This window comes from Trichechus manatus, unplaced genomic scaffold (genome assembly GCF_000243295.1).
Source record: "Trichechus manatus latirostris isolate Lorelei unplaced genomic scaffold, TriManLat1.0 scaffold00015, whole genome shotgun sequence".
Lineage (NCBI taxonomy): Eukaryota > Metazoa > Chordata > Mammalia > Sirenia > Trichechidae > Trichechus > Trichechus manatus.
The window spans coordinates 11,544,675-11,567,838 of record NW_004443951.1 but is presented as its reverse complement, the minus strand read 5'-3'; the positions used below and the strand labels follow the sequence as shown (position 1 = coordinate 11,567,838).

The 23,164-nt window shown below is 42.6% G+C and overlaps 1 protein-coding gene across 1 annotated transcript in view; it reads right to left on the bottom strand.

Moving 5' to 3' along the window:
• EIF2B3 (eukaryotic translation initiation factor 2B subunit gamma) overlaps positions 1-23,164 on the bottom strand; it is a 147,664-nt gene that overhangs the window by 18,501 nt on the left and 105,999 nt on the right. The window contains exons 7-10 of the mRNA XM_004371808.2: positions 12,535-12,659; positions 11,223-11,413; positions 6,035-6,112; positions 5,284-5,432 (exon numbers count right to left, since the gene is read on the bottom strand). Coding sequence (XP_004371865.1) covers positions 5,284-5,432; positions 6,035-6,112; positions 11,223-11,413; positions 12,535-12,659 — 543 coding nt within the window. The remainder of the gene's footprint in view (positions 1-5,283; positions 5,433-6,034; positions 6,113-11,222; positions 11,414-12,534; positions 12,660-23,164) is intronic.

The window sequence follows — 23,164 nt, the reverse complement described above, 5'->3', positions numbered from 1 at the left end:
GTGTACCCTTCTTGGATCGCATTTCCCTCGTTTCCTCACCAAAGGTAACCACTATCTTGAATCTGGTATTTATCATTCCTAAGCATTTTTACTACATATATTTGTAGACGATCTATCATATTGTTTTGCATGTTTTAAAACTGTATGTGAATGCTATCATTCTCTATGTATCCTTCTGCAACTTGCTTTTCCCCTCAACATCAAATTTGTGAGATATATCCAGGTTAATGCATGTAATGAACCATAATATTTAAAGAAATATCTCGCCTTTTTCTATCTCTGGTCACTCTTGCCCTTGGGTCCTCTAGATTAAAAATGTACAGGCTCCAGTGAGCAGGCTAATGTTTTCTGCTTTGAGTTCTATGTGCCTCCCTTTACTATATAAAGAACTAGTGGTGAGAAACGTCTCCCTCCTAAGAAATCTAAGTCCTTATATTACCTAAGCAGAGGCTAAGAAAAAGGTGTGTGCGTGCGTGTGTGTGTGCGCACGCACGCGCGCGCCAATAAAACTTTATTTACAAAAGCAGGTGGTGGACCAGATTTGACTAATGGGCCATAGTTTACTGACTCCTGTAGAACACCACTTTTTGTGTATGTGTGTGTGTGTGTGGTAAAATATATATAACAAAACAATGACCATTTTAACCATTTTAAAGTGTGCAATTTGGTGACATTCATTACATTCATTATGTTGTGAAACCATAGCCACTATCCATTTTCAAATGTTTTTTCATCCCCCTAAACAGAAACTCTCAAGTAATAACTCCCAGTTGCCCCTCCAAGAAACAGGGATCTTGGGGGAATCAAAGCAAAGATTTGACAGCCTTAAAGAATTAAGTTATAGAATTCTCCATCTAAGAAGATGGGTTTAGTGTAGATAGTTCAAAGACAGGGAATAAACCAAAAGTTCTCAGGAGCCCCTCAAGTCTAGGGGAACGTCCCAAAATTTCATAATTTGGTGTTTTTAAAGAAGAAATGTAGACAGAATTATTTTAACAATATGTTCTTTTCTGCAACTCCAATTACCTCAGACTTAATTTTATGTTTAAGGGGTTTATTTTATACCTCAACCTACCCATTTGTCAATAGTTTATTTTGTTTCATTTTTTACTTGGCTATATTAGGTCTTCAAGTAGAATTTTCCATTAGGATTTATAGGTGAGACATTTCCTGTGCCCTGGAATATTTCTGATGCTTTTATATATAAACCATAACTTGACTGGTTATACAATTCACAATAATTTTCCCTCTAAATTCTCTAAATGTCGTTCTACTGTCTTCTGGCCTTAAATGTTGCCATGGAGAAGTCTGAGACCAGTGTGATTTTTCCCTTTCTATGTGCCTTGCATGGTTTTTCTTTCAGCTCTGTATGCCTCAATATTTTCAAAAAGGGTACTTGTCATTTCTTCTTTGGTTTACCTATGCCCTCATTCCTTTTGCTGGCTGAATCTTGTACTCTTTGGATAGGTTCTAAATTTCATTATATTTTGTAGATATTTTTAAATTTGTATACGGGTATGTGGCAGTTACTTAGAAGCTTCCTTCTGGTTTTTTTTTTTTTGTGTGTGTGTTTGTTTGTTTTGTTTTTTCCATTTTGGTGAGTTTCAAGGAGTTAGGCACTTACTCCACTACTTTTCCTAGAAGTAGAGAGGGCTCTCTTGACAAGATATTTAGTCAATTACCTGTAAGCCGTTGCCACTGAGTCAATTCCAATTCATAGCAAGCCTATGGGACAGAACAGAACTGTCCGATAGGGGTTCCAAGGAGCAGCTGGTGCATTTGAGCAGCCAAACATTTAACCACTGGGCTACCAGGGCCCCAGTCAATTATAGTAGGAGGTTTAAATCAGGGATCTCCATTCTTCATTCAGTAAATACTTACAGGTTACCTAGCATATATAAAGTGCAGTATTAGAGGCTTAGGGGATACAAAGACATATGAGAAGTATTTTTTTCTTTAAGGAATTTATCGTCTGAGGAAAAAAGAAAAGATGCGATAAGTGCCACATAAGCACAAGTAAAGTGTTACAGGAGCACAGGGAGCACAAAGGAGAGGGAAATAATTTTGGGCTATGACACTTTAAGAAGGCTGCATGGAAGAGTTGGAATATGCATTGGGCCTTGAAAGATGGGTAGCATTTCTACAGGTAAAGACCTCCAGAGAGACAGAATTCAAGCAGAATGAATGCCAGGAGTAAAAAAAAGGTGGAAAAGAAGGGACCCAGTGGGCAGGGCAGTCAGCTGAGTGTAGCTGAAGTGTACTCCGAGTGTAACAACGAGGAGCAGCAGTATCTTGTTTGGCTCTGAGGGCTGCACTTGCTATCTGTAGAAGGCACAGAAACCTAGGTGAAAATCTGGTTCCCTGGCCTGCCTGCATGTGAAGGTGCTATTCTAGACTGCTGCTTTTGTCATTTGCCTTGGACTAGGAGGAAATGAGGAGCCCTGGTGGTGCAATGGTTAAGCACCTGGCTGCTAACTGAAAAGTTGGCAGTTTGAACCCACCCAGTGGCTCCATAGGAAAAAGACCTGGCCATCTGCTTATGTAAAGATTACAGCCTAGAAAACCCTATAAGGCAGTTCTACTCTGTCACATGGGGTCGCTATGAGTTGAAAATCGACTCCATGGCACCTAACAACAACAAAGAAGAAATGCAGATGTTGTCCAGGAACAGGGCACCTGGTCAGAATACAGGACTGACACTCAGGCCTCAACAATGAAATTTTTACTAGACTTTGGATTCCTGAGCATCAGGTGTCATATAAATTGGAAGTGGCAGAAAATGAGAAAAACAGACAGGAGCCTTCTCTGCATAGTCCCGCCTACACCTTCTCCAAGGTGGTCCTATTAGCATCCCTTAAGCCCTGAGGACCTTGGGCAGATGGCCAAGCCACTGTCCATAGAGCCTCAGCAGTCCACTCAGCAGTCCACCACTGCTGGCAGAGACAAGCAAGCCAAGAATATAAGAAACTCCCTTCTGGACAAATTTATGTTCCCACTCTGCCACTCAGTCCAGACGTAATAGCAGCAGGGTAATCAAGTCTCGTAGCACTATAATTGAATTACCTTTCCCAAATTTACCATAAGTAATTAAAACTAAATGACCTCCAAATAATGGAAAAAAGTTCATTTGGGTTGCAGGATATCTGATCTTATCACCAAGAGCTAATTTGCAGGACTGGAAAATCTCTAATGGTCTCCCTAGTCATTAGCCCAGTATGGGCTGCCTATAGCTTTACCTCAATCTTTTTAGTGAAAAAAGTAGCAGCAGCAGCCATCTGTACCATTACTGTTTCCCCAGATAGAAATCTTATCAGACCATCCAGGGATGACTATGCCTTCTCCAAAATAGCAACTGACTCTGGGCCTTTTCTTTGAAATTCCTCTCATATAAGTTAGAGTTTCTTAGCAAGCCATAGTTTCCTCACCAAACCTCTTCATGTCAATTCAGGACACTATCCTTGGACTCTAAGGTGGTACTACAGAGCTGCTCCTTAGTCTTTTCCACTCACCGGAAGGGAGGAAGAAGTTGCTAATTATAGCAAATGGGAAAGATATGGCAGTGTCTTCTTTGGAAGGTCTGAAGCAAGATACAACAGAGAATGGAAACTACGAAGCCTCATGAGCTACTTGTGAACAAGGTGATCAAATGGATAAAGGCAAGTGTAGTTCTGGTTTTCAAAAGAGAAAGGAGGTAATGTCTGTCGGGCTAGTGCAGGAGTCTGGAATGGTGCATGGAGTAAGTAGCAGGGGTGCAATGAGAAAGAAGTCTGGAATGCTATAGTCTATTTATCTGTAAAAATGCAGGAGTAAAGCTGGATGACTCCTTAAGGCCCCATCTTACTCTAACATTCCAGGACTCAGGGGTTAGAGTCAGATCATGAGGGATCTTGAAAACCATACAATGAAGTTCAAACTTTATTCTAAAGGTAATGAGGAGCCTTCAAAAGTTTCTGAATAGAACAGGGACATGATCAGAGACATTCCTTAGGAAGACAGCTTTGGCAATATGCCATCTCTGTGAAATGGGATAAGGTGATGATAACAAAAACAACAACACAGTAGCTAACATCTATGCACCAAGCACTATTCTAAATGCTTTATATTTATTAACTCATTTATAAACCTATGAGGTAGTTCCTGGACAAAAATCAACAAATATCAGAGCTAGAATCAATCTCAGGCTGATCTACTCTAGTGATTTTCAAAATTTGTTTTATGAATCTGCCTCACATCCTGCAGAAAGAGTAGTACCCCCCACCCTACCCTCTGTACACTGAGCAACTCTGCTTTTATCAGTTTAAAACACTGGGCTTCTGCATAAGATTTATCTTAAGAAAAAGTTTCCTTTTTAAAAAGTGTGAACAGTTATTGATATGGTAATATCCTTTCTTATTTCCACCACCTATGTTTGCCAATGAAAACTTCATGGATAATAACAGAACACCAATATAGTGCTGGAAGATAAGCCCCTCAGATTGGAAGGTACACAAAGTCAAACATATCAACGATCATGGAGACGACACAAGACTGGGCAACATTTTGTTCTGTTATACATAAGGGTCACCATAAGTTGGAGCTGACTTGATGGCAACTAACAACAAGCACAACATGCTTGCATTTTATACATGGAAAAACCTGAGGTCCTTATAGAGAAAGAAACTCATTAAAGATCATTCAAGTCTTCTCACTCCATGTTCAGGCTGTCCATAAACCAAGATTTTAGGACACTCTAAGGTGTCTCCAAATGTGAATGATTCTCTACAACTTGTAGAGATGCTCTTCTTAAAAATGTTGTTGTTAGTTGCTGTTGAGTTGGCTCTGACTCATAGTGACCTCATGTATAACAGAATGAAACGCTGCCCAGTCCTGTGCCATCCTCACAGATAGTAAAAAATAATACATGGCTCATACATCCACTCTTCCTAGGCCTCTGTCTTCTTCAGGGATTATCTGGGATATTGAGAAGGGAATGGTGGCCCTCAAGCAATGATGCAGTGCCATTCCAGCACTGCTAGTGGCTAAATGCTCTGGCCATCCCCATCAGGCAGGATATCAAGGTAAGAGAAGGCAGCTTCTTCCAGGACCACAATTGTTATAAGAAGGGCTTTGGAAATGCTTTGAGAGGCCATGTCATCAAGGAGCCAAAACGAAGTCCCAAAGGGCCTAGGTGCTATTCCTTCCTTTCCTTTCTCCTTCTTCCCCTCCCCAAGGTGAGCTAATCTCTGGGCTAGACTGGTTCAGTACCTGAAGCCTTGCCTCAAGTGGGTACAAGGGGAAACATACCCTTCCTCCACAGTGACTGAGTTCATGAGAAGGCAGTTCGTGATAGTCACTCTATCTCTTATGACACAGGATGAACCAATGACCGAGCGCTTGATGGATGACTTCTCTCCAACCTGTGTATCTGACCCAATGAGGCTGTCAACTCCAACCTGCAAAAGGCAAATATAAAACCTGGTCCATTCATCTCAACCAACTGGAAACCAACCCCCAGATTGCTTGAGCCAGAGTCTAGTGGGATCTTTTTCTAAGACATACTTCATTAACAGGGACCATCAGTATTTCTCAGGGTCATAAGGTCACACAATACCTCTGAGACCAACTCAAATCTACATTAAAGCATGGGCACTCCCTTGCCAATAAAACAAAACAAAACAAAACAAAACAAAAAAAACAGATAAACATGTACCCACTCATGTACTTGTGTGCACAGATGTGCACACAGTCCCTCATCAACTGCCCTCTTGAAGTGAAGATACTATTCAAATCAGGGGAGTAAGAGGGACAGAGATTGCAAGCTCCTGTGTTTAAATCCCAAAAGTATAACAGACTCTTCCTTACAGCATTTGTGTGGCTGGGGCCAGCATTTGTTCATGCAGACTTCTTGACTGCCTGGGCTAGATGGTGAGAGTTTGTAACCAGAACCCAGCTGGGATTTCCCTGGGGTTAATGAGCTTCAAGGCTTCAGAGTCCCAATCCAGCTTCTCAAGGACAAACAATGTCCCAGGCCTGCCCTGCCCACATTAGTACTTACCAGGTGTTTGCTGACAATGTGGGCTGATGAATGGACTAGTGGTTCTTCTGGACAAAGAACAGGCAGCAATTTGGGCACCTGGAGAAAAGAGGTTTGGTCACTAAAGCAAGACCTGAAAACTCCTTGCGTAGAACCCAGTGCCTAACCAGAGGCATGATGTGTGGAGTTCTCAGCTCCAGCTTCCTGTCTGGGTGAGGCAGAGCAGGAGCCTGCTGCACTCCACCTAGAAATAGGATTATTCCAGCTTTCCCAGGTGGCCTCCTCTTTAGTTTCCTACCCTAGAATCCTCTTCCTCAGCTGGGAGGGGTGGGACAAGCCTCTGAGATACCCAGGCAGCACTTCTTGGGAGAAAAGGCCTAATGAGGGAAAAGTGTACCCTGAGTCACAACCATAGTCATCTCAGGTTTCTGCTCACCTACTGGATCACTATACCCAAGCATGAGGAAAGGATGGGAGCAATGTTTGACAAAGTTCACAATCAGGAAAGACCCTGAGAAGGCATCCATACTTTGTATCAGCCAAAAGAAAATGTTGAAGAGGAAGTTCACATTGTTCTCTCTCCAGTATGAGAAAACAACAAAGGGTAAGGGAACTGGGAGACTTTGGCTACCTACCCATTCACTGACTCAGTGTGCCTATCTGTGATTCTCTAGCACAGGCAGAATACTGGTTAGAGCACAGTGTATGTGGGCCACACTAGCTGAGGGAGGCCTTGCCAGCACTAGTACACTGACAATGTGAAGGGTGATCCTCCAGGTCTCATCCCTGGGATCTCCTCTATTACACTCCAACCAAGGCCTTCCAGGCCCTTCTACTGCACAGCCTCTGCTGATGCTTCAGAGGATGCTTCTCCAGCCTCAGGCTATCCATGAACCTGCTTCCAGACCACATAACCAACTCTAGTCATAGAAATGAGAAAATAGAACTGTTATGGATTGAATTGTGTTACCCAAAAATACGTGTTGTAAATCCTAACCTCTATGCCTGTGGTTATAATTCCATTTGGGAATGGGTTGCCTTTGTTTTATTAATCAGGCAGGATTAGTGTAGGGTGTATCTTGAGTCAATCTCTTTTGAGATATAAAAGATTAAATAAGCAAGCTAGGAAGCAGAGATAGGGAAAGAGAGATGCCAAGCCACATAAAGACTGACCAGGAGCAGAAACTCAGAAGAGACAAGGACCTTTCTCAGGAGATGACAGGGAAAGAAAGCCTCCCCCTAGAGCCAGCACCCTGAATTTGGACATCTAGCCTCCTAAACTGTGAGAAAATAAATTTCTCTTTGTTAAGCCACCCACTTGTGGTATTTCTGTTATAGTTGCACTAGATAACTAAGACAGAACTTGGTACTGGGAGTGGGGTGCTGCCCTAACAGATACCTAAAATATGGAAGCAGTTTTGGAATTGGGTATTGGGCAGAGGCTGGAAGAATGTTAAGGTATCTAATATTAAAAAAGCCTAGACTGCCTTGAAGAGACTGTTGGTAGAGTTATGGACATCAAAGGCAATTCTGGTGAGGGCTCAGAAGGAAGTGAGGAGAGCTAGAGAAAGACTCTGTCATCTTAGAGAATACATATAGCTCCAGCAACAGAATGTTGCTAGATGTGTGGATGTTAAATGTGCTCCTGGTGAGGCTCTAAAAGAAAATGATGAACGTGTGACTGGACAATGGAGGAAGGGCGACACTTTTTATGAAGTGGCAAATAACTTGTCTGAATTATATTCAAATGTTTTATGGAAGATAAAAGTGATGGACTTGGATATCTGGCTGATGAGATTTCTCAACAAGACCTTCAAGGAACCATGTGGTTTTGCCTTGCCGCTTATAGTAAAATGCGAGAGGAAAGAGATGGACTTAAAAATGAACTGTGCAAAATGAAAACAGAACTTAAAGGTTTGGAAAATTCTGCTGTACAAACTAAGGACACGTGTCCTAGAATTTCCGCCAAGGATGTAGTTACACAATCTTTTGTTAAAGAGATTAAGCCGTAACTGATGGATCTAACTAATTACCACAGCAGAAAATCTATCAGCTTAGACTGAATGGGGCAGAGAAAGAATGAAAGGAGAGAACGCTGTCTGCCTCTTGGAATTCTACAGGCAGGAAACAGGCCAAAGGAGCTACATCTGTTGTCCTCCAAGAAAAGAAAAGAGCCATCCCTGGAGCAGCTTGGAGATCAGCAGAACTGTTGGAAGGAACATGGGAAGCAGGGCCTACTCAGTTTCAAAGGGTGGGGCCACAGCCTATTAGGTTTCAGAGTTGGATCTTCGTCAACTTGATTCCAGAGTGGGGGGCTGCTGTCAAGATGTGCCAGGGGGATGGGGCAGCTGCCCAAAGCTAACAGGGTCGGATTGCCATGTCCAAAGGGCAGAAGAACGGGGCCCGCTGGGGCCACCACTCAGATAGACTAGGAAAATGAGGCTGCCTGTCTTAGTTATCTAGTGTATAACAGAAATACCACAAGTGGATGGCTTTAACAAACGGAAATTTATTCTCTCACAGTTTAGGAGGCTAGAAGCCTAAATTTAGAGTGCCAGCTCTAATTTGGTTTTATTTCTCCATTGACTCTGGAGGAAGGCCCTTCAGCTTCTGCTTCCAGGTTCCCTGGAGATCGCCATGTGTCTTGGCATCTATCTCACCATATCTCTGCTTGCTAGCTTGCTTGTTTAATCACTTATATCTCCAAAGAGATTTTAGACACACCCTACACTAATCCTGTCTGATTAACGTAACAAAGACAACCTATTCCCAAATGGGATTATAACCACAGGCGTAGAGGTTAGGATTTACAACACATGATTTTGGGGGACACAATTCAATCCATTAACACCGCCAAAGCACAGGGAGCAGAGTTGCCATCCTAGTGGGCCTGGAAGGTGAAGCTGACTGAAGCCCAGGGGCTCGCTACCCAGAATCCAGAGGGCATGGCCAACACCCAGAGTCTGGAGGGTGGGACCATTGTCCAGATGGTCCCAAAGGACAGAGGATTATTTTCAAGCCTTGAGAACTAACATAAATTGTTCTGCTGGGTTTTGTTCTCGCCAGTACCTGTTATCCCTTCTTTCCACCCAATTTCTCGTTTGTAATGGAAATTAGGCCCTGCTGGCACAGTGGGTAAGAGCTTGGCTGCTAACCAAAAGATCAGCAGTTCAAATCCACCAGCTGCTCCTTGGAAACCCTATAGGGCAGTTCTACCCTGTCTGACAGAGTCGATATGAGTCAGAATTGACTCAATGGCAACAGGGTTTACAGGTAATGGAAATGTCTATCTTGTGCCTGTTCCACCATTGTACTTCAGAAACAGAACTTGTAGTCTAGATTTCACAGGTTCACAGATGAAGAGGAATTTTGCCTCAGGATGGAATACACTTAAAGTCTCCTCCATATTTGATTTAGGTGATTCTGAAGATGAGATGTTGGACATGGAGTTGATTTAAGACTTTTGGGATGATGTGACAGGGTTAATGTGTTTTACATGTGGCAAGGACATGAATTTTTGGGGACCAAAGGGAGAACTAAATGTCAAATTAAGGAAGCTTCCTAAATTGGGGCTACCTTTACACAGACAGAAATCACAGCTAGTCCTGTGTTTACCAGGAATGCCCTAGGTAAACATGGGACTAGCTTTGATTTATCATACACTCTCTGGCTTGGATTCCCTTGGGCCTATAACCAATCCAGGCTGAGGGCAGCTTGAGGTCTGAGTTTTCTTCTCCACTGTGGAGCCAGGGTTATACCCACCACATGGTGTGGGTTCTGAAGACTCCTGGGCCAGGCTTTTTTTCAGGGGCTCTATCCCAATTTTCACCAATTTCTTTTTATCACCACTCCTTCTCCCCTCCACCCCCGAGCCTGCACCTGCAATGACAGTTTTCACAGAGTTCTACCAGGAACAATGTCAGCAGTCAATGCTTTCATTATCTCATCTCTGTAATCCTTGAATGTCATCCCAGTATAGTTCCTTTAGTCACGTATCTTCTCGTATTCTCACCTCTTCCCTTTACTGCTCTGTTTCCTTTCCTGGTGTTATTGTCCTCCCTCACAAAACCTTTCCCCTCGTACCCACTACACAGTAAAAAGCTTTCCTACATCCTCTGCCTCTTCACTGTCACCCTCTTCATCCCCTGCCTTCACTAAAACCTGGCTTGTCTTTTAGGATAGTGCTTCCCCTGAAAATCTCTTCAATGGAAGGTACTCATCTCCACATTTCATAAACTTCAGGGTTAAAAAGAAGTAAGGTCAGCAAGACTCCTCACTCCCTAGTGCTGTTTCCAGACAATCCTTCTCTCATATAGACATTCCTTCCTTGAGGCTTTGCCGTCTAGCTACTCTATACTCTGTTCCTCTTTGTTGCTGTCACTACTGACTTCCTAGTTACTCATTCTCCTTGATCAAAAACTGCAGATTGTACCTTCTGTTTTTTTCTCATCTCCTGTCAATTCTACAACCATATGGCCACTATCATCTCTCTCCTGGATTGCTGGGATAGCCTCTTAACTAGTCTTTGCTTAAAAACCCTTCAAGGATTCTCCTGTAACCACAGGATAAAATCAGTGACCTCCTCAGAATGGCATACAATGCTCTTTGTGATCTGGCCCACACTTATTCCTGCGGCCACCTCTTTCCTGCCAGCCCCCTCCTCTCTGTGCTTCCGTCATTTCAAAATTTCTGCAGTTTTCAGAATGGCCCATGCTTTCTCTTTGCCCGTGCTATTCTCCTCACCCAGAACATTTCTCCCCTCTTCTTGGCCTGGCTAGCTCCTACTTATCCTTTAAAACTCAGTTAAATTTCACCTTCTTAGCAAAGCCTCTTCTATGTGTCTATGTTTACCTCATTACACTAATGATTACACAGCATTTATATGCCTATCTATCAAATAAGTACTGTAGATATCCCCATGCTTAGCAGAATAGGAGAAGGCTGCTGAATACAGAAGCCAGGAGTTAGCATTCCTGAAGATCTAAACCTTCCCTTGGAGCTAGTGAGGCCCTGCCTCTATGGACCAGGTCCTCCCCTGCTCCTTTTTGCTGCAATGGTCTCCCCTGACACGCCAGGCCTTGTTCAATTATGAGAATGAGAGGGATTCTGAACAAGGCACTGTAAACCTAGTGAAGAAGTAAGACAACAAGCTCAGTCTGTTCCTGGGACAGAAGATTCAACGATTCCTCTTCTAAACTCATCCTCTCACCTGTCTGTTTGCTTCCATGTAGAGTCCCAGGGTGCTCACTCGGGAGCAGAGGCCCTCTTTCATGATGTGGACATAGCAGCGCACCTGTGATCTGGACAAGTCTTCCCACCTGTCTCCTCGACAGGCATTCCAGCAGGCATCATATGGAGCAAAGTTTGGTGTATTGGCTTCTTTTATAAAACTGTAAATATCTTTAGAACAAACACCCAAACCAAGCAATGAGTTAAGAGAGATGACAGAGGGCCTATAGACTCAGGAAGAGAGTACAGCCCACACATTTCCCCCTGGAACTCACCCATGCAGCATGGATCCTGGGGGAAATCCACTAAAACCGGAAAGATCAAGTCAAATGAGGTAGTATGCTTTCCTGTATGTCTGAACTATCTTATGATAAAAAGAACTAAAAACGAGGTCCTGAGAGAAAGTCTGACCAATAGTCAAGTACCACTAGGGAAAATAAAACAGGTGACTTCTGTAAAATCATGAAATAACACAAGCAAGTGTCAAAGATTTAGCGACCAGCCACGCTGACTTTGTGCTGCTAGTCCCTATTGCCATGTCAGCTAGCTGTGCTATGACAAAAAGAACACAGGGTACCTGAGCCCTAGTTTTTCAACTCTCACAAAAATCCTTTGAGATCTTTTATTCTATAATAAGAAAACTAGGGCTCAGAAAGACGGAGCAACCTGCCTCTTATTACTCACAGCTAATAAGAGGCAGAGTCAGATTAGACAAACCCAGGTCTGTCTAATGTCAAATCCTGTGATCTTAACCATCATGCAATACGGCCTCTATTTATTCATTTGATAAATATTTTTTGGAACATCTGCTATAACCCAAGAAGTGGGCCAGAGGCTAGGGATATGAGAGCAAACAGGACAGACCTCGGTCCTACATCCTAGAGTGGAGAAAGTCTAGGTGGCTTCGGGTTGGACTGTAACTGTACACTTTTTCACCTTCCTTCCCCAGGAGTGGGACTGCTTAGAGCCCAAAGAACAGGAGAACTGACAAGTGGCAGGCACAGTTTAAAGTCAAAATGTTCTCGTGAGGAACTCTAGCCAAACCAGTGCTGAGAACCAGAGAGTGGGACTGGAGGCAAGACTGGCCTGTTCTTGAAGAACACAGTAACAGGATCTGCTTGAGTAAGCAAGCTTAGCCAGAACCCAGGGAGTGGGGGCAACTAGCTCTTGTAGGATAGACAAGAGTCTGTTGCCTTGAAACAGGTATCTCTTGCTGGGCTAAGCTGCCAAGCCACCCTCTCCAGAGGCGCTGCTACCTCTGCCCCTCTTACCATACCAACTCAAGCACTGACCTAAGGACTTCGGCTCTTTTTTCTTTAGATCTTCCTCTTTTTCTTCTTGTCCCTGTTGTGAGGAAGATGAGAACTGTTTTCTCACTAGGTATGGAATCAGTTCACTCCGGATGGAAGTGATTGACCTAGGAAGACAAAGTGGCCAAATATGAGAAACCTGTCTGGATCCTATTGAGAGCAAAAGCTCCGTGAATCCAAGGAAAAGACAAATTCCTTTCCATCACACCACCTAGAGATTGGACAGAGATCAAAAGTAGCATGGATTTGACAGTCTGGAGAAGTAGAGGATCCAAGCTCTTTTTATTAGCTTTAGACTGGGGTGGGAGGATAGTGTACCGAATCTGAGAACCCCTCCCCATTCCCCTGGTCTAGGCAGAAAGTAGTCTTTCACAAAATTCCAGCTACATAGTGTGTATGTTTGTGTACATGTATGTATGTATTTTAACATGATGTCTTGACTATTTTAATTGGCAATAACCCATGAGAAGACAGAATGTTCTGGTCTTTCGAAGAAAGCTATGATTTTTTTTTTTTACTTACTGTTCTGGTCTGCAATTTAAAAAAAGGTAAAGGTTAGTGACTACAATATAATTTAATGACAACTGTTAAAACAGTTTGATCATTTCATTCTAACCAAATATTTGCTACAGATCTTTGATTATCATTCAAATGGAATCAAATATAGTAGTCAAGGATAAAACAGTGATAAGATTTAACTAATTGGAGTAAAATATGCAGAAAGGAGTTGCCAGAATTTCCTTTCCTTAGCTAAGACTGGGAGTGGCAGATCCTTTCCCCAGGTGCCTAAGGAAAACCAAGATAGTTCTGCTTATGGTTTCTCCACTGATGGGGCATCAAAATAAAAAAGTCTCTGATGTTGTTCAAAACTATAGGGCAGCAAATGGCTCATATACTTGGTCCATGTGCTAGTGAGCAGGGAGTGATGCACTGTCACCAGCCCTGGGCCCGGAGGAATTAGTTAGTAGCTCTCAGGTGTCAGGAGTTGAAAGTAGGCCTTTTATCCATGAGGTTGCCTCCAGAAAGCCTCTTGTCCTTTTGTTGCTCTCAGCTACTTCATAATTGGAGCAAGTCTATCTTAAGAGATTAGGGAGGGAAAGGACAGTGACGGGGAAATATATGATATTTGTCTCATCATAGGATGATCTACTTGGAGCAAGAAGCCCATACTTTATTTGGGGAATATGTATATTCCAATTAAGAGAATACTATGACATAAATTGAAGGAAAAGCATGAAAACAGAATGCAAATGCAAACGTAAGTGGAACAGGGGCAGGGAACTAAGAATAGACATCTTTGGTTTTAGGTGTAGGTCTCTTCTTAAATATTTTACAATTTTTATAATATTTGCTACATACAAGAATATATGTAAATCATATATTTTTATTTAAAAATTTATTTCTATAATAAATTAAAAAATAGAATAGGTCTTAAAAATATAAAATAAGTAAATTAAAAAAATAAAAACATATAATAAATAAATAAACCCTGGGTTCCCTATTTTCCTTCATCCTGTTTCCCTGCCCCTCCCTGCCTTCTCATGTTGCTTTTGGGCAAATGTTGCCCTTTTGATCTTGTATAGTTGATTGTTCTATGGAGCACATTCCTCACGGGTGTTATTATTTATTTTATAGGTCAGTCTATTATTTGGCTGAAAAGGAGTGGCTTCAGTTCCAAGTTTGAAGGGTGTCTCAGGGCAATAGTCTTGGGGGTTCCTCCAGTCTCTATCAGACCAGTAAGTCTGGTTGCTTTTTTTGGATTTGAATTTTGTTCTACATTTTTCACCCATTCTAACTGGGACCTTCTATTGTGTTCCTGGTCAGAGCAGTAGGTGGTGGTAGCCGGGCACCATGTAGTTCTTCTGGTTTCAGGCTAGAGGAGGCTGCAGTTTATGTGGGCCATTAGTCTTCTGGAGACAAATAGTTGTATCTTGAATGGCTGCTCGAAAGTTTTTAAGATCCCAGACATTACTCACCAAAGTAGGATGTAGAATTTGTCTTTATGAACTATGTTATGCCAGTTGACCTAGGTGTCCCCAGAGACTATGGTCCTTAGCCCTCAAGCCCAGTAACTCAGTCTCGAGAGGTATCTGGTTGTATCTAGGATGTTTCCATGACTGTGCCCCCGTGGGCTCTATTATAGCACACACAAACATGTATGTAGAAACATCCACGACCACATCTATATATGCACTCGGGTGTGCTCCCATATGACCTCCCACACCTATTTAGCATACATATCTACCTACGTATCCACTCACAAATTGATTGTTATTACTGTTGTTGTAGGACTGTATATGTTATAGTATTTACCATAGTTGCCATTTATTCTTGCATACCTCTCAGTGTCTTCCTTTGCCTTGGTGATGCTCCCCCATATTGTGTATTGCCTTTCCCTTCACCAGAATTAACACATGTCTACTATCTATTTGGTGATTCTCCTTCTCTCCTTCTCCCATCCCCAGTAACCATCAAGAATGTTTCTTTCTATGTGTAAACCTATTCTTGACTTTTTATAATAGTGCTCTCATACAATATTTGTCCTTTTGTGATTGACATGTCACTCAGCATAACGTCCTCCAGATTCATCCATGTTGTGAGATGTTTCACAGATTCATCATTATTCTTTATCGTTGTATAATATTCCATTGTATGTATGTACCACAATTTGTTTATTCATTCATCTGTTTTTGGACATTTGGGTTGTTTCCATCTTTTTGCCATTGTGAATAATGCCGCAATGAATATGGGTGTGCATATGTCTATTGATGTCACACAGCTCTTATTTCTCTAGGATCTAAAACTAGGAGTGGGATTGCTGGATGGTATGGTAGGTATTTCTATTTCTAGCTTTTTAAGGAAGTGTCATACCGTTTTCCATAGCGGATGTGCCATTTTACAGTTCCACCAGCAGTGTATGTGAGTTCCAGTTTCCCCACATCTCCGCCAGCATTTGTTGTTTTCTGTTTTTTTGATTGGCGTCATTATTGCTGGGGTGAGATGGTATCTTATTGTAGTTTTGATTTGCAACTCTCTACTAGTTACTGATCGCAAGCATCTCTTCATGTGTGTGTTAGCCACTTCTTTGGTGAAGTGTCTGTTCATGTCCTTTGCCCATTTTTTGATTGGGCTGTTTGTACTTTTGTTGTTGTAGTTCAATTTACTTTCATGTAATAAGATCAGTCTAGCCAGCTCTTACAGAAGATCAGATCAAAGATCAATGCATAGAAGAACACCTAGAAGGCAAAAGATGCCTGCACTATTTTTACATCACTTAGATACAAGCAGTAAGCAACCTTAGTCAAGAGCTTTGGTGTGCTCCTTCATTTGGCCTTCTTGGGTCCCAGGAGGCATGATGCTTCCTAGTTGGTACTGAGAAAGAACACTGGGACTTACTAAGTGCCAGGAATCTGCAACAGGGGAAGAAGAAGTGTCCTTATCCTTAGTGCAATGAGTATGCTGTGGATTTATACTTAGCAAAGGAAATGAAAGCACAGAGGAGTCGGAGACTTACATGTGATTTTCAGTTTTCTCTCTCTCACATTGTGATCTTGTTGGAATTTTAAATCACTCATTAATTTATTTAGCATTTAGCAAGCATTTATTATGTATAGGTTCCTCATGAGCACAATTAAGTGTTCTGGAATTCCCATTCTTCACAATGTTATCCATAATTTGTTACAATCCACACAGTCCAATGCCTTTGCATAGTCAATCAAACACAGGTAAACATCTTTCTGGTATTCCCTGCTTTCAGCCAGGATCCATCTGACATCAGCAATGATACCCCTGGTTCCACATCCTCTTCTGAGTCCGGCCTGAATTTCTGGCAGTTCCCTGTGGATATCCAGCTGCAGCCACTTTTGAAGGATCTTCAGCAAAATTTTACTTATGTGTGATATTAATGATATTGTTTGATAATTTCCACATTTGGATGGATCACCTTTCTTGGGAACAGGAGGCAGGGCCAAGATGGCAGAGCAGTCAGACGCTTCTGGTGGACCCTCTTACAACAAAGACCCAAAAAAACAAGTGAATTGATTATATATGGCAATCTGGGAGCCCTGAACATCAAAGACAGAGTTGAGGAACGGGACTGAGTTGCAGGGGGAGGGAGAGACGGTTGGGATGCAGTGGAGGAGTTGCCAGACCTGACCCGGCGAGAGCCTGAGCCCTTCAGGCCTGATCAGCTTGGGGGTAAGCGGTGAGGCAGGCAAGCAGCGGTGCTCGGGAGGCACGTTTTCTGCACCGGGAGAGACCCAGCGCCAGAGAGTCTACACGGCCCCCCAGAACCAGTAAGAAGCAGCCCTGGATCGATGAAAGATACGTAACTGCGTACGGCCTACTGCCCGGATCAAAAACACCCCCGTTAGGGAAAAAACTCTCTCCCATTTACCTCCCCACTCTCTGCTCTGAACTGGGTCCCAGACCGGCTTCAGCAACTGCCGAGTCCCCTGGGCTGGAAGTAGGATCTGTCACATGCCCCAAGCCATTCTCCCTGCCTTGGAGAGTGAACAAATTAACAGAGGGAAAAATAAACCACCAGCTCCTCTAAGCCAGGAACCCAGGGTAGGCACAGCTCCTTTGCCTAGGACAGGCATAAGGGATCCATGGACTTTGAGTTCCTTTCCCCCTGCATAGACTTGTGTGGGCCACAGTACAACAGGGTATATACTGGAACTCTAACTTCAACAGTTTCAGCTGTGAAGTGGCAGGTTCTTCACATTTGACACTGCTCTGCCCATTAAGCAGGGTCTTCACATACCCACATCAGGGGCCTGAGGACTGATGGCTTCACCCACGCCACCTAGCCACCTGCGATGGGGCCCATGAATAAGAGGTGCCCCCCAGTCCTTACAGCCATCAGCATTAGGTGCTCACAGTCCAGCTGCAAAACCCACCCACGTACGCACTCTAGGGAACAGGGACATCCCTTCCTCCTGGACACTCGGGGGTGGCCGTCAGCCCAATGCCTTGCTCAGAGTGGGGCCCCCTGCTGTAGTCAGATGCCGGTGCCTACACCAATCACCCATGCCTGTCTAGGACTGTAAGTGAGAGCCTACATCACACACTTGGTGGTTATCTACCTGGGCACCTGAGCTGAATCCATACAGGAGTGGGCAGACTCCTGAGCTCACATACCTAGTAACAGATCTAACTACCTGGTGACAGGACATTAGAGCTTCAAAGGTGCCAATAATCAAACTAGCTCATACAAGCAGCCTATTTGGGCATATCAAAACAAAACAAGAAGCTAGGACACAGTAAGCAAAGATAAAATAAATACAACAACTTATTGATGGCTCGGAGGCAACAGTCAATATCAAATCACATAAAAAGGCAATCCATGATGGCTTCAGCAAGCTCCCAAAATAAAGAATCTAGAAATTTTCCAGATGAGGAAAATTTCTTGGAATCACCAGAGGCAGAATACATAAGATTAATATACAGAACTCTTCAAGAAATTAGGAAGGAAGTTAAGCAAAACACAGAACACGCAATAAAGGAAATGAAAAAGATTAGAGAAGAGCATAATGACAAATTTAACAGGCTGCAAGAATCCATAGAGAGACAGCAATCAGAAATCTAGAAGATTAACAATAAAATTTCAGGATTAGACAACTCAATAGAAAGTCATAGGAGCAGAACTGAGGCAATGGAAGTCAGAATTAGTGGGACTGAAGATAAAGCACTTGATACCAACTTATTTGAGGAAAAATCAGACAAAAGGATTAAAAAAAATGTAGAAACTCTTAAGAATCATGTGGGATTCTATCAAGAGGAACAACCTACGAGTGACTGGAGTACCAGAATGGGGGGGATAACAGAAAATACAGAGAGAACTGTTAAAGATTTGTTGGCAGAAAACTTTCCTGATATCGTGAAAGAAAGATGAGAAGATATCTATCCAAGATGCTCATTGAACCCCAGATAAGGTAGATCCCAAAAGAAAGTCACCAAGACATATTATAATTAAACTTGCCAAAATCTTTCTTGGGAACAGGCATAAATATGGATCTGTTCTAGTTGGTTGGCCAGGTAGCTGTCTTCCAAATTTCTTGGTATAGACGAGTGAGCACTCCCAGTACTGCATCCGTTTGTTGAAACATCTCAACTGATATTCCATCAATTCCTGGAGCCGTGTTTTTCGCCAATGCCTTCAGTGCAACTTGGACTTCTTCCTTCAGTACCATCAGTTCCTGATCATGTGCTACCTCCTGAAATGGTCAAACTTCGACCAATTCTTTTTGGTATAATTTCTTCCATGCTCTTTTGATGTTTCCTGCATCGTTTAATATTTTCCCCATAGAATCCTTCACTATTGCAACCTGCACATAGATCACGAGGCAGTTGTTAGCACAGAACAAGGGGATACTGCATGGTTTAAAGTCAGGAAAGGTGTGCATCAGGGTTTTATCCTTTCACCATACCTATCCAATCTGTATGCTGAGCAACTAATCTGAGAAGCTGGACTATATGAAGAAGAATGGGGCATCAGAATTGGAGGAAGACTCATTAACAACCTGCGTTATGCAGATGACACAACCTTGCTTGCTGAAAGTGAAGAGGACTTGAAGCACTTGCTGATGAAGATCAAAGACCACAGCCTTCAGTATGGATCACACCTCAACATCAAGAAAACAAAAATCCTCACAACTGGACCAATAAGCAACACCATGATAAACAGAGAAAAGATTGAGGTTGTCAAGGATTTCATTTTACTTGGATCCACAGTCAACAACCATGGAAGCAGCGGTCAAGAAATCAAAAGACATTACATTGGGCAAATCTGCTACAAAAGACCTCTTTAAGGTGTTGAAAAGCAAAGATGTCACCTTGCAGACTATGGTGCGCCTGACCCAAGCCATGGTATTTTCAATCGCATCATATACATGTGAAAGCTGGACAATGAATAAGGGAAGACTGAAGAATTGACGCCTTTGAATTGTGGTGTTGGCGAAGAATATTAAATACATGATGGACTGCAAAAGAACGAACAAATATGGCTTGGAAGCAGTACAACCGGGGTGTTCCTTAGAAGCAAGGATGGCGAGACGACATCTCACATACTTTCGACATGTTATCAGGAGGGACCAGTCCCAGAAGGACATCATGCTTGGTAAAACAGAAGGTCAGCAAAAAAGAAGAAGACTCTCAACGAGATGGATTGACACAGTGGCTGCAACAATGGGCTCAAGCATAACAACGATTGTGAGCACGGCGCAGCACCAGGCAGTGTTTCGTTCTGTGGTGCACGGGTCACTATGGGTCGGAACTGACTTGACAGCACCTAACAACAACAAGCATTTATTATATGCCAGTCACTCTGCTAGACCTTGGAAATACACTGTCTCTGACTTTAATTCGCAAAATCCAGTGGAGAGTAGGCTGGTATGGGTTTAAGGAGAAGGGTAGAGGAGATGAGGCTGATTAGGTAGGCAAGGGAACCAAATCATGGAAGCCTTCAGTGACAGTCTAGAGAGCCTGGACTGAGAAGCCAGTGGTAGTTTTTAAGCAGGAAAGTGACATGATGAGTTTTACTTCTCAGTAAGATAACTCTACTAGGAGTCCTGGTAGTGCAGTGGTGAAGTACTGCTAACCGAAAAGTCGTCAGTTTGAAGCCACCAGCCGCTCCACGGGAGAAAGATGTGGCAGTCTGCTCCCATAAATATTATAGCCTTGGAAATCTTATGGGGCAGTTCTACTCTGTCCTATAGCGTCACTATGAGTCAGAATCAACTCGACAGCAATGTAAAGACAGGAAAACCAACTACAAGATTCTGAGAGATAAGATCATAAGGCCTGAGAGAGGGGTTATGTATAGGCAGCTCTATAAATCTGACTGCTGCTGCACACTTCCCACCTCCTCCTCCACTCCCCATTCAAAGAAGCTCTGCATGCTGACACAGGACCACACAGACAGAGTATACAGAAGGAAAGCAAGACAGAGGCTGAGGAGGGTAAGCAAAATTAATTACCAACCCTGGAGCTACACAGTTCATGGTTTTTGTCATTTTTAAAAGATCAAGTCAAATATCTTTGAAAAATTCTGTGTAAGCTGGGAGCTCTTGTATTGAATTTCAATGTGATTTTTCTCCTGATCCTCTGATGGAGATTAAAAATTTCCATATGAATACAAAGACTGAAACAACACTGACTCTTAGCTCTTTTTCTCCCCTTTTATTGCTTCAAACCAGTGTGGGTAGCAAATGTTTCACAGACCCCTCCAGTGGAAAACAAGACAGTTCCCTTTGAAGAAGTGACAAAGCATGGACAGCTGGGGGATTTCAAGGCCATGATATTTACATTATGGACCAAAAAGAACTGTCACCGCAAGAGTCAGGCAAACAAGCCTTGGCACGTGGCCCCATCAGAGAGTTGCCCTCAAGGAGATCAGACAGTGATCTAAAGAGAGGATGTGAAGCAGTTCTGCCAGGTCCCACTTGCCTCTGCTGGTGCTCAGCATTAGGCTTATTCCCACAATGCAGTTGGCTTAGCAGCATAATGGAGACACAATTATTCTTCCTGCTTCCTACTCAAAGCAGAGGCAGCTCAAAGCTGTGCCAAGAATGTGGGACAGGCAACTGGGAACCGTTGTGAACATCCTGACCTTGGGCCTGAGGGCCACCAGCTGGAGACAGTATCCTGAGTCTGGCCAACCTCATTTTCTCCCTTAGCTCTTATATACATGGTTCCCAAAAACATGTGCCTCATCTCATGAAATCACAAGCTCCTCTCAAGAAATCAAGAAAGAAAACAACTGATTTGACAACTAGCTGTAAAAAAACAAAAAAAAACTCACCAAATTAAAAATACAAAATTGCTACAAATAGGACAATGGATTCATATCCTTAATAGATATAGATATAAATGGTCAAAAAACATATGAACATACTTTCAAAGAAATAAAAATCAAAACAAGATGCCACCCCCCACCCCAATCAAGTTAGAAGATCAAAGAAAAATCTCATTACTGATAGGCATGCTTTGAGACAGTTACTTTCATAAAAGGGGGTGGGGAGGAGTGTGAACTGGTAAAATCTTTTCTGCAAAGTAATTGGCAATACACAGCAAGAGCTTTAAAGGTGTTCGTATTATTTCACCCAGCAATTCCATTTCTGTAAACACATTATGCTCAATGTTCACAATAGTTACAGTAGAAGAATTATGGGTAATATTTTCTTCTTTGTATTTTTTTAAATTTTCCAAATTTCACAGTCATTGGCCATTCCTTTCACCTTCTTCCTTTACTTTCTCCTCTCTCTTCTTATTTCTGATGCCTCTTCTTTGATTTCCCTAAAATATATGGTATTTCTCAGGATTTTTTTTACTTATGCTTTTTCTCATGCTATTTATCCTCCTAAGACAGGTCATCCACTTCGTGGCTTTTATGCTGATGATTCCCAAATCTAGACTTATAGCCAAAACCTCTCTCCTTGACTTCAGTCTCATATTTTCAACTGCCTGATGGACCCCAACATTTACATGACCCACAGGTACCTCAAACTCAATGTCTAAAACTGAACTCATCATCTTTGTTCCAACACCTCCCCACCACATTAACTATCTTGCTTAGTGATATGAAGATTCATTTAGTCACCCAAGCTAGAAATCTGGTAATCTTTCCTGACTCCTTCTTCTTCCTCCATCTCTCACATGCAATACTCACCAAACACTGCTAATTCTATTTCCTAAATATCTCAAAACAATCAAGTCTTCTCCATCACCACTGCTATCACCTAGTCCAGGCCATCATTATCATTTGCCTGGATTCCTACAGGTCTCTCTCCCTCCAAAGTTTTAAAATATAATTTCTAAAGCATAATTTGATCATGTCTCTTCTTCCTTCAATCCATCCTCTACTTTGTGAACACAATGATGTTTCTAAACTACAAATCTGATCCTATCTCCTTAAACTTATTTAATGCTCGGGATAGGTGTACCTTTGTGTGTATGTTGGGGGCTGGTTAGTGACTAGGAGGCAGCATGAGGGAAGCTTCTGGAATTTTGGTAGCATTCTACTTTTTTTTTTTAACTGTACTTTAGATGAAGGTTTACACAGCAAACTAGTTTCTCATTAAATAATTAATACACATATTGTTTTGTGACATTGGTTGTCAACTCCACAACATGTCAACACTCTCCCCTTCTCGACCTTGGGTTCCCCTTTACCAGCTTTCCTGTCCCTTCTTGCCTTCTTGTCCTTGCCCCTGGGGTTGGTGTGCCCATTTAGCCTCGTTTTATTTTATGGGCCTGTCTAATCTTTGGCTGAAGGGTAAACCTCAGGAGAACCTTTCATCACTGAGCTATAAGGCTGTCCAGTAGCCATACTCTCAGGGTTTCTCTAGTCTACGTCAGACGAGTAAGTCTGGTCTTTTTTTCTAAGTTAGAATTTTGTTCTACATTTTTATCCAGCTCTGGCTGGGACCCTCTATTGTGATCCCTGTCGGAGCAGTCAGTGGTGTTAGCCAGGCACCATCTAGTTGTGCTGGACTCAGTCTGGTGGAGGCTGTGGTGCGTCTACTTCTTCTAGTTACAAACGTGTGTTCACTTTGTGAAAATTCATCAAGTCATAAGAACTCTCTCAAATATAATTTCTTCTGGGAAGCCT